Genomic DNA, 14,217 nt, shown 5'->3' on the forward strand with positions numbered 1-14,217 from the left:
ACTCAGGAAAATGTTAAGAATTCTCTTCTCTTGGTTTTGCTTTCTTCTCTGTTGGTTTAATTCCCAAATAGTCTCTTCTCACATGGTAAATCTAAGATTATATCCTATCAGTTTAGCTACAGCAGAGAGAGAACATGTTTTCCCAAGAAGTACAACAGAAATTTTAAGATTGACTTTTGTTAGCCTGGAATAATGAGGCTGGATCAAATAAATATTTCTAGACCATAGCATGTGGCCAGCAGCACCGTCACTACATAGATGTGACATTGAAAGAGCTGTAGTTTTGGATATGCTAGGCAGTACTGAAGTAGTAACTCCATATCCCAGGGGTTTTACACAGCAGATCTTATTTCTTGCTCATGCAAAGTTGACTACAAGTTCAAGTGATAACTCTCTAGGGTAGCCCATGAGATAACTCAAAATCCAGACTGTTTTCATCTTCCATCTCTGCATGGAGCCTCCACAGTTGGTTCAGCAGGGAATGGGAGAGCCCTTAGGGTTATGCACAAGTTGTCAGTGCTTTAGTCTGGTAGTTACACAGAGCTTATGGCCCATGATACAGAATTAGTCACGGGGTCTTGCCTAACTGCAGGGGGGGCTGGGAAATGTATAAAATCACGTGTTATTTTTGATGAGCAGAAATGTATCTGTCACAAGCTGTTAGAAAATAAAGGGTAGTCAGTGATGTAGGTAAGCAAAACAGTTAATGCCCTCTATAGCCTGGAATTCTAAATAGTGCTTAAAATGTTGATATGAAAAAATGTGTTCAGAGTTTGAAACTACTTGCTCTTTGCAATGTTTTTTGCCCAAGTTTGGCTTATTTCTGTTTAAAGTAATTCATGGATTCGTGGTTGAAAATCACTGACTTTAAAAGTAATTTCTAGGGGGCACCTGGGTGGTTCAGTTGGTTAAGTGTCTGACTTTGGCTCAGGTCATGATCTCCTGGTTTGTGGGTTCAAGCCCAGAGTCAGGCTGTGTGCTGACACTTGGAGCATGGAGCCTGATTCAGATTTTATGTCTCCCTCTCTGTCTCTGCCCCTCCCCTGCTTGTGCTCTATCAAAAATAAACAAACATTAAAAAAAAAAAAAAGTAATTTCTAGGAGCTCCTGGGTGGCTTAGTCAGTTAAGCATCCAACTCTTGATTTTGGCTCAGGTTATAATCTCGGTCACAGTCGTGAGATCCAGCCTTGTGTTCGGCTCCCTGCTAGGCTTGGAGCCTCCTTAAAATCCTCTTTCTCCCTCTCCCTCTGCTCCTCCCCCATTCATTCTCTCTCTCTCTGTCTTATAGGAATGAATGAATGAATGAATGAATGAATGAATATGAATAATTTCTAGAATACAACACATTTATATGTTGGAGACTGTGTAGTTATGTTTCTTTTTTTTTTTTTTTTAAAGTTTATTTATTTTGAGAGAGAGCATGAGCAGGTGGGGGGGTGGCATGGAGAGAGAGAGAGGGAGAGAGAGAATTCCAAGCAGGCTCCACACTTTCAGCACAGAGCCTGATGCAGGATTTGAACCCACAAACGGAGAGATCGTGACCTGAGTCGAAATCAAGAGTTGGACGCTTAACTGAGTGAACCACCCAGACACCCCTAGACTGTAGTTATCTTAATCAATGTGCTCATAAATTAGTTACCTTGTAATTGTTAAATTAAATATTTTTGGTATCAGTGCTGTTATCTCTCTTTGATGTACATACCTGTAGCAGATGGACTGCTATCCAATAGACATTCCTCCTCCTATAACAGCTTTATTGAGGTATCATTTACATACCATAAGATTTCACCCTTTTAATGTATACAATTCAGTGGTTTTTAGTATACTCACAGAGTTGTCAAACTGTCACCAATATTTAATGTTAGAATATTTTTATCATTGCAAAAAGAAATCCCCGTACCCATCAGCAGTCATTCTCCATTCACCCCTCCCTCAGGCCCTAGCAACCACTCATCTACTTTCTGTCTTTGTGTATTTGTCTGTTCTAATTAACTGAATTATTCCCATTGCTTCCCCATCTTCCTTTTTGAGTTCTCTCTTAGAAAGACTCTAGGTCATATACAATTAACTGGTTTGGTAGCTATGATTCATCATTTTTCTGTTGATATGGTACCTGAAATAATCAATGGGTAGCACATAGATTCGCTGATGTTTGAGTTAATAAATTAATTCATCCACAAAAATGATTTTGGGTGGTGTTTCAGATAACTTTGACTAAGAGCCAATGGTTAAGGGTGTATGGTTGGATTTCCTTAATATGATGTAGAAGGGCCTCTGCTGCTCCACATATATCTTTCCAACCTCACTAATTACCATTTTTGGTTCACAGTTGATGTTCCAGCAACAATGACCCATTTGTAGTTCTTCATAAATGCTATAGTATTTTTCTTTTCCTTGCCTTTGATCATTAGGTCTTCTCTATTTAGAATTCCCCCTGGGCTTTCCAGTTGTCTAATTCTTGTTTACCTTTTCAGGGCATGTCAGGGAATCAAATTTCAACCTTTCTCCTCTGGGGAAGCTCCTCTATAGAGCCTTCTATTGTTCTTTTACCATATTATGTTATGGAAAAGCGTTTTATATATTTGATATCTCTAGGCCAGCAGTCTCTGAACTTTTTATTCCTTACCTGTAGAAATTGTTTGAACATGTGTGTGTGCACAATTATTAATAACTAATGTACATGTACTAGCGTGGTGTGGTAAATGTTAGTAAAGCTTTAAAAACATTTTTTTTATATACTTATTTCACTTTTGAGAGAGTGCTTGCGTGTGAGTAGGGGAGGGGCAGAGGGAGAGAGAGAGAATATTAAGCAGGCTCCAGGCCCAGTGTGAGGCCCAATCTCATAACCGTGAGATCATGACCTGAGATGAAATGAAGATTCAGACTCTTAACAGACTGAGCCACCCAGGTACCCCTAAGACATTTATTTTTAATTGTAATATAGTTGACATGTTATGAGTTTCAGGCGTACAACATAATGATTTAAACATTTATATAAATCATATAGTGCTTACTATGATAAGTGTAGTTACCATCTGTTATCACTTATTGCACTATAATTGACTGTATTGCCTATGCTGTACTTTAAATCCCTATGGTTGACTTATTTTATAACTGGAAGTTTGTACCTCTTAACCTCTCGTACCTATTTCACCCATCTCCCTTATCTTCTCCTCTCTGGTAATCACCAGTTTTTGTTCTTTGTATTTATAACTCTTTCAGGTTTTTTTTTTTTTTTTATGGTCTACCACACAGAAGTGAAATCGTATGGCATTTATTTTTCTCTGTCTGACATATTTCACTTAACATAATATTCGTTAGGTCCATTCATGTTGCAAATGGCAAATTTTTGGTTTTGTTTTTTTTTTTAAGGCTGAGTAATATTCTTGTGTGGGTGAGTGTGTGTCTGTGTCCCACATCTTCTTTATATATTCATCTATTGATGGATACTTAGGTTGCTTCTGTATCTTCACTATTTAAATAATTCTGCAATAAACATACAAGTGCATATATCTTCCTGAATTAGTATTTTCATTTTCTTTGGAGAAATATCCAGAAGTGAAATTACTGGGTCATGTGGTATTTCTATCTTTAAATTTTTGAGGAACTTCCATGCTGTTTTCCATAGAGGCTGCACCAATTTACATGTCCACCAACATAGGGGCACAAGGGTTCCCTTTTCCCCACATCCTCACCAGCACTTGTTTCTTGTTATTTTGATACTAGCCATTCTGAAAAATGTGAGGTTGTTTTGCTTTTCGTTTCCTTGATGGTTAGTGAGGTTGAACATTCTTTGATGTTTCTGTTGGTCATCTGTATGTCTTTGGAAAAATGTCTATTCAGATAACTATAGCTATTTTTAATGAGATTGTTCTTTTGGTGTTGAGTTGTATGAGTTTTTTTATATATTTTAGATATTAACTCCCATTGGATATATCATTTGCACATATCTTCCATTTAGTAGGTTGCCTTTTCATTTTGTTGATGGTTTCTTTTGCTGTGAAAAAAGCTTTTAGTTTTATGTAGTCCCAATTATTTATTTTTGCTTTTGTTGCCTTTGGCTGAAGAGAGAGATCTAAAAATGTAATGCCAAGACCAATGTCCAAGACTTCACTGCCCATGTTTTTTTCCTTTTAGGAGTTTTATAATTTCAGGTCTTTAATCTATTTTGAGTTTATTTTGTGTATGGTATAATTAAGTTCCATTTCATTCCTTTGCACACATCTGTTCAGTTTTCCCAGCGTCATTTATTGAAGAGACTGGCTTTTCCCCATTATATATTCTTGCCTTCTTTGTCAAAGATAAATTGACCATAAAGGCGTGGATTTATTTCTGGGCTCTCTATTCTGTTCTGTTGATCCATGTGTCTGTATTTGTGCCAGTACCATACTGTTTTGAATACTGAGGCTTTGTGGTGTACTTTGAAATCTGGGATAATGATATCTCCAGTTTTGTTCTTCTTTCTCAAGTTTACTTTGGCTATTCAGGGTCTTTTTGTGGTTCCATACAAATTGTAGGATTATTTGTTTTAGTTCTGTGAAAAAATGGTGTTTTGATAGGGATTGCTTTGAGTGTGTAGATTGCTTTGGGTAGTATGGACATTTTAACAATATAATTCTTCCAATTGATGAGCATGAAATATCTTTCCATTTATTTGTGCCATCTTTTATTTCTTTCATCGTTTCATAGTTTTCAGAGTACAGGTCTTTCACCTCTTTGTTTAAATTTATTCCTAGATATTTATTCTTTTTGATGCAGTTGTAAATGGGACTAATTTCTCATTGTGCCATTTTGTCATTAGTTTATAGAAACACAACAGTATATTAATTTTGTATCCTGCGATTTTACTGAATTCATTTATTCTTAGTTCATTTATTGTTTTTGGTGGAGTCTTTAAGACTTTATATGGTATTGTGTCATCTGTCAATAGTAACATTTTACTTATTCCTTAAAAATATGGATGCTTTTTATTTCTTTTTCTTTTCTGATTGCTATGGCTAGAACTTCTAGTATTATGTTAATTGAAAGTGGAAAGAGTGAACATCTTTGTCTTGTTCCTGATCTTAGAGGAAAAGCTTTCAGCTTTTCACCATTGAGTGTGGTGTTAGCTGTTGGCTTGTCATATATGGACTTTATTATGTTGAGGAATGTTCCCTGTATACCTACCTTTTTGAGAGTTTTTATCATGAATGAATGCTGAATTCTTTTCCTGCATCTGTTGAGATTATCATATGATTTTTATTCTTTGTTTTGTTAATGTGCTACATTCACATTGATTGATTTATGGATTTAAGCCATTCTTGCATTCCAGTAATAAATCCCAGTTAATTGTGTTGAATGTTTTTTTAAAAACTTTTTTTAGAATATTTATTTATTTTTGAGAGAGAGCATGCAGACATAGGCGGGGCCGGGGGAGCAGAAAGAGGGAGACAGAGGATCTGAAGCAGGCTCTGAGCTGTTAGTGCAGAGCCTGATAGCGGGGCTCAAACTCACAAACCATGAAATTATGACCTGAGCCCAAGTCAGATGCTTAAGTGACTGAGCCACACAGGTGCACTGAGGTTTGTTTGTTTTTCTGATTCAGTTTCATTACTAGTATTTAGTGTATTCAGATTTTCTTTCTTCCCGATTCATTCGTGAAAATTGTATTTTTCTGGGAATTTATCCATTACTTCTAGGTTGTCCAATTTGTTAGTATATAAGTTTCCATAGTAGTCTCTTATAATCTTTGTATATTTGTGGTGTTGGTTTTAACGTCTCTCCTCTTTCATTTCTGATTTTATTTGAGTCCTCTCTTTTTTTCTAGTTGAGTCTGGGTAATGATTTATTGTTTGTTTCTTTGTTTTTATTTTTTTTAACATTTATTTATTTTTGAGACAGAGAGCACAAGTCGGGGAGGGGTAGAGAGAGAGGAATACAGAGAATCTAAAGCAGGCTCCAGGCTCTGAGCTGTCAGCACAGAGCCTGACGTGGGCCCCGAACTCACTAACCGCGAGATTACCACCCCAGCCAAAGTCAGATGCTTAACCGACTGAGCCACCTAGGTGCCCCTGTGTGGTTTTTTTTTTTTTTTTCTAGTTCCTTTAGATGTAAGGTTAGATTGTTTGAGATTTTTTTTATCTCTTGAGGAAGTCTTGTATCATTATACTTTCCTCTGAGATCTGCCTTTGCTGTGTCCCAAAGATTTTCAGTGTCGAGTTTACATTTTTGTTTGTCTCAGATATTTTATTATTTTCTCTTCAATTTATTTGTTGACCCATTGGTTATTTACTTGCATATTGTTCAGCCTCCATATGTTTTTGTTTTTTCCAGTTTTTTTCTTGTGATTGATTTTCTAGTTTCATACTGTTGTGGTCAGAAAAGATGCTTGATGTGATGTCAGTGTTTTTAAATTTATTGAGACTTGTTTTGTGGTCTAAATGTTATTTATCCCGGAGCCTGTTCCATTTGTACCTGAAAAGAGTGTATTCTGTTCTTTTTGGGTAGAATGTTCTGTATATATCTGTTAGGTGCATGTGTTCTGATGTGTCATTGAAAGCCAAAGTTTCCTTACAGATTTTGCATATACCTGTGTTGTCATCTGTTGATGTAAGTGGGAGTCAAAGTTCCCTACTTTTACTGTATTACCATCAGTTTCTCCCTTTATGTCTGTTAATATTTGGCTTATATATTTAGATGCTTCTCTGTTGGGTGCATAGATATTTATAGTTGTTGTATTCTCTTGTTGGGTTAATCTCTTTACATTAAGTAACACCCATCTTTGTTTTAAAGTCTGTTTTGTTTGATGTAAGTATTGCTGTCTCAGCTTTTGTTATTGTTTCCATTTGCCTGGAATATCTTTTTCCATCCCTTTACTTTCAGTCTGTATGTATCTTTAGGTCTGAAGTGAGTCCCTTGTATGCAGCATATAGATGGGTCTTGTTTTTTTTTATCTATTTAGTTACCTAGTTACTTTGATTGGAGTATTTACGTTTTTTGATTGGAGCATTAAATGTTCATTTACATTTAAAATCATTATTAATATTTATGTACTGATTGCTGTTTTGTTAACGATTTTCTAGTTGTTTTTGTAGTTCTTCTAGGTCTTTTCTTTTTTCTTTGCTTTTCTCCCTTGTGATTTGATGACTTCTTAAAAAAATTTTTTTTAATGTTTGTTTATTTTTGAGACACACACACACACACACACACACACACACACACACGGAGTGTGAGCAGGAGAGGGTCAGAGAGAGACACACACACAGAATCCGAAGCAGGCTCCAGGCTCGGAGCTGTCAGCACAGAGTCTGACCTGGGGCTTGAACTCACAAACTGTGAGATTATGACCTGAGCCGAAGTCAGCTGCTTAACAGACTGAGCCACACAGGCGCCCCCAATGACTTTTTTTAGTGTTATGCTTGGGTTCTTTTCTGTTTGTTTTTTTGTGTATCTGTTACTTGTTTTAGGTTTGTGGTTACCATGAGGTTCATATATATATAACATGCTATGTATATAGCAGTCTGTTTTAAATTGATGGTCACCGAAGTTCAAACACATTCTTAAAGCACTTTTGTTTTATGTATTTGATGGTACATTTTATATCTTTTTATTTTGTGTATCCCTTAACTAATTATTGTAAACAAAATTGATTTTACTGCTTTTGTCTTTAACCATCATACTAGTTTTATGAGTGATCTAATACTTTCACCATATATTTGCTTTTCCTGGTGAAATTTTTTCTTTTCATAACTTTCTTCTATTTATGGCCTTTTCTACCTTAAGAAGTCCCTAAAGCACTTTTTTTTAAGGTCAGTTTAGTGGTGATAAAGTTTTTTCATTTTTGCTTGTCTGGGAAACTATCTTTCCTTCACTTCTGAATGATAACCTTGCTATGTAGACTATACTTGATTGTTGGTTTTTTTCCTTTCGGCATTTGGAATGTCATGCTACTCCTTTGTGGCTTGCAGAATTTCTGCTGGAAATCAGCTGATAGACTTAGGTGATTGTTGCTGTATACATAATATTTGCTTTTGTCTTGCTGCTTTAAGATTGTCTCTTTAATTTTTGACATTGCATTATTATGTGCTTTGCTGTGGACCTCTTTGGGTTCATCTCCTTTAGGGCTTTCTTTCCTTCCTTGGCATGGATATCTGTTTTATTTTCCAAGTTAGGGAAATTTTCAGCTATTAATTCTTCAGATAAGTTTTTTTGTCCTCTCTCTTTTCTATCTGGGACCCCTATAATGCAAATGTTAGTATGCTTGATGTTGCCCAGGCGTCCCTTTAACCTATTCTTTAAAAATTCCTTTTCAGCATGGATGAGTCCCACTACTCTGTCTTCCAGATTGCTCATTCATTCTTCTGCTTCTTCTAGTGTATTTTCCACTTCATGTTTTGTATATTTGTTTTTTATATTTTCTTAACTCCTTGTTTAAATTCTGAATTCATCTATTCTTATCTCAAGTCTGGTGAGCATCTTTATGACCATTATTTTGAATTCTTTATCCAGTAGATTGCCTATTTCTGTTCTATTTAGTCCTTTTTCTGAGATTTTGTCTTTTCTTTCATTTGGATCGTATTCCTCTATTTCCTTGTTTTGTCTGTCTCTCTGTTGGTTTCCATATATTAGATAGGTCACCTGTGGCTCCTGGTCTTGAAAGCAAGTGGCCTTATGTAGAAGGTATTCTTTGGGCCAAAGTAATACAATTTCCCTTGGTCAGCAGAACCAGGCACTCCAGGGATAGTCCCTGTATGGGCTCTTCGCACCCTCATGTTCTGACTGGGCCACAGTGCTCCTGGTTGAGAGGCCTGTTGTGAGTGTGGCGGTGGTGGAGTTAGCTCCTCGTGTAGCTGGCTGCCAGGCCCCACTGTGATACGCTGAGCAGGCATGCTCGGGGGTGTGGAGCTGGGCTCCTGGGCCCCTAGCCTTTCCCAGGTCAGGAGTTGCTTTGGAGGGGTACCTGCCAGAGCAGATAGGTTAAATAGGGTAGGTCTGCAGGGGAACACTGGACTGGGTGAACAGTTCTACCAAAGTAGATGGGAGAGTTTCAGAACTGGTGGTGCCTGCCAGGAGAGGGCCAAGTAGGCTGAAGGAACGAAAGAAAGATGGCAACTGCCAATGCTTCCATTTCTGGAGAAGTTTCCTACAGATACCTGCTCTTCTGCATACTTCCTAAAATTAGTCCATAAATGTCCTTCACGTATGGTCCAGGCATGTTTCAAACTACTGCCACTGTGCTGGGCCTCCCATGAATGATATTCACTGGCTCTTTGAAGAGCAGAGTCTCAGTTTCCTGTAGACCTGTGGCTCTCTCTCACAGTTAAGTCCTGGTGATTTTCAAAGCCAGATGTTATGGGGGCTTGTTTTCCTTCTGCAGATCCCCAGAGAGGGAGGGTACTTTATGTAGGGCTTCATCCCTTTGCTCCTTAGGTAAGACCTCTGCACCTGTGATATCTGGTTCCTGACTATGTCGCTGCCCCTACTATCCTTTTTTTGATGGGCTTTTTCTGTATATCTTTAGTTGTAGAAGAGGTGTTCTGCTAGTCTTCAGGTCATTCCCAGAGTGAGTTGCACTGTATGTACTTGTAGCCGTGAGTGTTATGGAAGAGAGAAGCTCTGGATCTTTGTTCTCTTCCATCTTACCCTCCTTTCTTTTTCTTCCTTTTTTTTTTTTTTTTAAATTTTTTAATGTTTATTTTTTGAGAGAGAGAGAAGAGGAGGGCAGGAGGGAGGAAGGGGGAGGGGGGGAAGAGAGGGAGGGGGTGAGGGTCAGAGAGAGAGGGAGACACAGAGTCCAAAGCAGGCTCCAGGCTCTGAGCTGTCAGCCCAGAGCCCAATGTGGAGCTCGAACTTAGGAACTGTGAGATCATGACCCTAGCCAAAGTCAGACACTCAAAGTCAGACTGAGCCATCCAGGGGCCCCTTCCCCTCCTTTCTATTAAACTTTTGGTAAACAAGTATATAAATGTAAGGCCTGAAGCTTTTATCCTGTACCTTGTTTTACAACCAGTGGTGACTATGAGTTTTTTAATTAACTTGGTAAATGTAACCCTCCTCAGTGTCTGGCCTGTTCTCTCCCCTGACTCTTCAGGGTGTTAAGACCTTCTCTTTTGTATTATAGCATCCTTTGCATACCTTTATCATAGCAGTTATTATGTTGTATGTTGTAATTATTGGTATATACTTCTGTATTCCTTTCAATGGAATGTAAATCTTGAATGTGGATATTCTCTCATTTCTAATGTTCCCAGTAACTTGCACAGTGCCTAGCATATAGAGGATAATTATAGAATGAATAAGCTGAATTAAATGGAATGAATTGATAATGATTTGAGAATAATTAGAACAATGCTTCTTTTGAAGTATTTATTTGAAAGGCCATAGGGCCATTTATTTTTTAAATGCCTATAGGTTAAAGCAGTATATATCATATTTGTGTTGATGAACTAGTTTCTTTTTGAGTTTCCAATTCATTGTGTATTGTTGATTTCGTAAAATCCAATAAAAATTTAATGCCAGAAAAATGTCATAAAAAAGAGACATGTAAAATACAGGCACCAATTTTTTTTATTATTAGATTCAATAGACATAAACTTACTCTCAACTTGTGTACTTAGCTTTTTGTGGATTAGTCACAAACAGTCTGTGGAGCTTTACTTGTCCATGGACCATATTTTGAGAACTGTGTAAAGCACTGTGTTAAATGCTTTACAAATATTATCCACTTTAATTTTCATAACCCTGTGGGGTGTAGGTACTGTTATTGCTATTGATAGGAAATGGGGCAAGTGAATTATCCAAGGACACATAGATGCCACACAAAACAGCCAGGATGCAAACCCAGGTAGTATAGTGTTACTTCAGAGTCCATGTTCTAGTCTTCTTATGAGTTTGCAAAGATGAGATGAGGTAGCATGTTAGTCTGAGACTGTCTAGAATGGACGTAGATGCAGGCAAAGAAAGTTGCAGTATAAGTGTGATTAATATGCCTTAAAAAAAGAGAATGTGAAGGGTCCCATAATGATGTTCATATAAAAGTAGAATTATGGAGGATGCTGACCAACTGTTCTTTTATCCTATTAGTGAATCAGCATTTGTTTTCATATCTTAGTTCATTTTAAAATATCTGATTTGCAAAACAAAATAGTGATGGTATGTCTTTGAAGTACATGTCTTTTTGCTGTGACTCAGTGTCATACACTGAGTACTTTGTTTCTTCTCTTCTTCCTCTTCTTTGCTTATTTGCTAGCATAATCATCCTTATTATTATGATTACACTCATACAAACACAGATAATAACATTTCCTTTTACAGATACCAGTATTTTCAGAACAAAATGTAGAGATAATATGTTAATGGTAGTAGATGATTATACTGCTGTCTTGTTTTTTATCATTAAATTCTTGATATCATGAAATTGGCAACTTAGAGAATATTTCAGTTTCAGTAGTAGTATATTTTGTATGTTAAAAAATTTTTTTCTTCCTATAGAAATCTGGTTAAGAAGTACTGTCCCAAACGTTCCTCCAAAGATGAAGAGCCAAGGTAAATTCTACACCTGTTTATTATTGCATATTAAAATTTAAAAAATACTAATATTTGTGTTATTTAGTAAAATAAATATGCTGTTAGCCCTTTATAATGATTTTTTAAAGTTTTAATTAAATCACAGTTTTATGAAGAAGGAACGACTGTTTAATAAGAATGAATATTTCAGTGGGCTCAGTTTTCTGAAATAGTTAAAGTATGTGGGACTTCACTTGAGTCACTTAGTCTTTCATATTTTTTCCATACTTGATTCTGTAGTTAGCTTATTAGATTCTTGCTTTTACTCTTAGAGGTATTAAGATAGTTTGGCTGGTTGGTTTAAAGGGATAATGAAAAGGAATGAGGTTGTCAGGGTAATCTTGGAACTCTGAATAAAAGTTTGGGAATTAGTTATGAGCTTTTTGGTCTTAAACAGGGGTATGTGGATGGCTCTGAAATGCAGAAACAAAGAGACTAGACTTAAAACAGCTTTGTGTATAATTGTTAATTGTTAGAATTCTTAGGTTTAGTGTTAATGGAGTTCTGTCTGAGCTATTTGCCTTCAGCCAAAAGAATAGTCTGGCAGTGTATTCAGAGTAGATCTATACATTTTAATACAGCAATTCTCTTTGTTTCTCTCCTTCTCTCCACACACATTTTTTACCCTTATTTTTGCCCCTTCTTACCCCTCTTTTGGTGCCAACTACAATGGCACTTTACTTCCATTCAGGATGTGGGCAGGCATACAAGCAGCTGTGTCCAGAGCTGATAGCAAAATTGTTCTGTAGATCAGCCATCGAGATGCATTTGAGTGGTATGATTGGCAGGTTCTGTCCTCGAGAACAAGCATATCATCTCTGCACCAGGTTCAGCTGCCAGTCCTAGGAATCCAACCAAGTGGGCCAGTCACCCCAGCTCAGGCCAGTCACTTGGCTACTTAAGAGATTCCAGTATGCCAAAAGAGCCTGCAGGTAGTATTCTTAATATTTTTTGACCCCATATATCCCTTTATTTATAAATTAAGACTACTTGAAGGTATACAAACATATACAACTTGAGCTTAATATGGGATTCTTTCATACAAAGTTAATTTGGAGTTAGTAGTGAAGAAAGAGTTAGGTTGAGTATGTTAAAATTTGTCAAGTGTCAGGCTGAATCCATACCTCACAAAAAACATTTGTAAAGAAAATAAAGGAAATTTCACCATTTTTTAATATGTTTTTGTCAGGTTTACCTCGTGTATAGCCTTTTTTAACATCCTTAACGAGTTAAATGACTATGCAGGACAACGAGAAGTAGTAGCAGAAGAAATGGCGCACAGAGTTTATGGTGAATTAATGAGATATGCTCATGATCTGAAAACTGAAAGAAAAATGGTAATTATTGTTTTTATCCAGTTATATATAATATGAAATATTTTCACATAATTACTTTGCTTTTCAAAGTAATGCTTGTTCAGTATAAGCTGGTTTTCTGTTTCACTCAGTTTCTTCTAGCCAAAATCATCTTAAGATACTCTTGCTAATTGTAATCTTTTTGGATTTAAGACCAAGATTTGATAACCTACAGCCCATGTGCCAAATTTAGCTTACTGTCAGTTTTTCTTAGTTCCCATGGGCTAAGAATGCTTTGTACATTTTGGATAGTTGAAAAGAAGATCAAAAGAATATTTCATGGTATGTGAAAATTGTATGAAATTCAAATTTCAGTGACTATAAATAAAGTTTTATTGAAACAGGCCCATACTTATTCATTTATGCATTGCCTGTGGCTGCTTTTGATTATATCAGAAAAGTTGAATATTTGTAACAGAGACCACATGGCTTGCAAAACCTAAGATATATATCTGACCCTTTATAGAAAACGTTTGTCAACCCTTAATTAAGACATATGTATTTTTCTAGCAATTATATCTGTTTTAAAGGTTATACTTACAGTATTCAGGTAATACCTATAAAATGCATTTGAGAGTTTTGCTCTACTAATAATCTCTTCCTAAGTCTTGATATCAAGTTATATAATTAGTACCTTAAAAAATTAAGCGAAAGCGTTTGGGTTTTTTAAAGACTTTTAGTATTTAAATGTAATTTTTTGTTTGTTTTATTTGTTTTTTGTTTTTTTGTTTTTTTTTTTCTTTGGTTATGATCTTCAGCATCTTCAAGAAGGACGAAAAGCTCAACAGTATCTTGATATGTGCTGGAAACAGATGGATAATGTGAGTTATAGTGTCTTCATGCTTAACATAAAATTTTATAGACTAGTTTAGCCCTAAATTCTCCTATGCTTCACATCTATTGAGTTGAATATTTCTCTATGTGTTTATTCATTTTTAACATTGGTATAAAAAGAGAATGTGCATTTTGTTATTTTTTTCTGTATGGTTCTATACTTATACCAACTCTGTAGTCTTCAGATATCTGTAAATGTTTAGGAAAACAGTTTTTGACTTTGCAGTAGTTACTATAAACTATTAATAACAGGGTAAGAGTAATGGGGATGTTAATAGTGATGTATCTTAGAAGACCATTTGACAGAGACTGAGAGGACTTAGATCGTAGTTGTACCTTTTATGATTTCTCTTGATTTCATCCTTAGAATATGAAAATTGAAGATTGTGGACTAGATTTGTGAAATGTTTCTTCCAGTTCAGTGATTCTATCATGAAAATGTTCCTAGTACTAGACTCCTGGTCATAGACCATTCAAATTATA

At 36.1% G+C, this 14,217-nt stretch overlaps 1 protein-coding gene across 4 annotated transcripts in view; it reads left to right on the forward strand.

Moving 5' to 3' along the window:
• The window catches only part of FNBP1L (formin binding protein 1 like), a 127,667-nt gene that overhangs the window by 79,795 nt on the left and 33,655 nt on the right, over positions 1-14,217 (forward strand). For 3 of the 4 annotated variants that reach the window (XM_042952895.1, XM_042952891.1, XM_042952892.1), the window contains exons 3-5: positions 11,471-11,524; positions 12,735-12,882; positions 13,659-13,721. In XM_042952895.1, the coding sequence (XP_042808829.1) occupies positions 11,471-11,524; positions 12,735-12,882; positions 13,659-13,721 (265 nt within the window). Of the gene's footprint in view, positions 1-11,470; positions 11,525-12,372; positions 12,478-12,734; positions 12,883-13,658; positions 13,722-14,217 lie in introns of those variants that run through there. The other variant, XM_042952893.1, reaches the window with a different exon arrangement.

The sequence above is a fragment of the Panthera leo genome, chromosome C1 (assembly GCF_018350215.1).
Source record: "Panthera leo isolate Ple1 chromosome C1, P.leo_Ple1_pat1.1, whole genome shotgun sequence".
NCBI lineage: Eukaryota > Metazoa > Chordata > Mammalia > Carnivora > Felidae > Panthera > Panthera leo.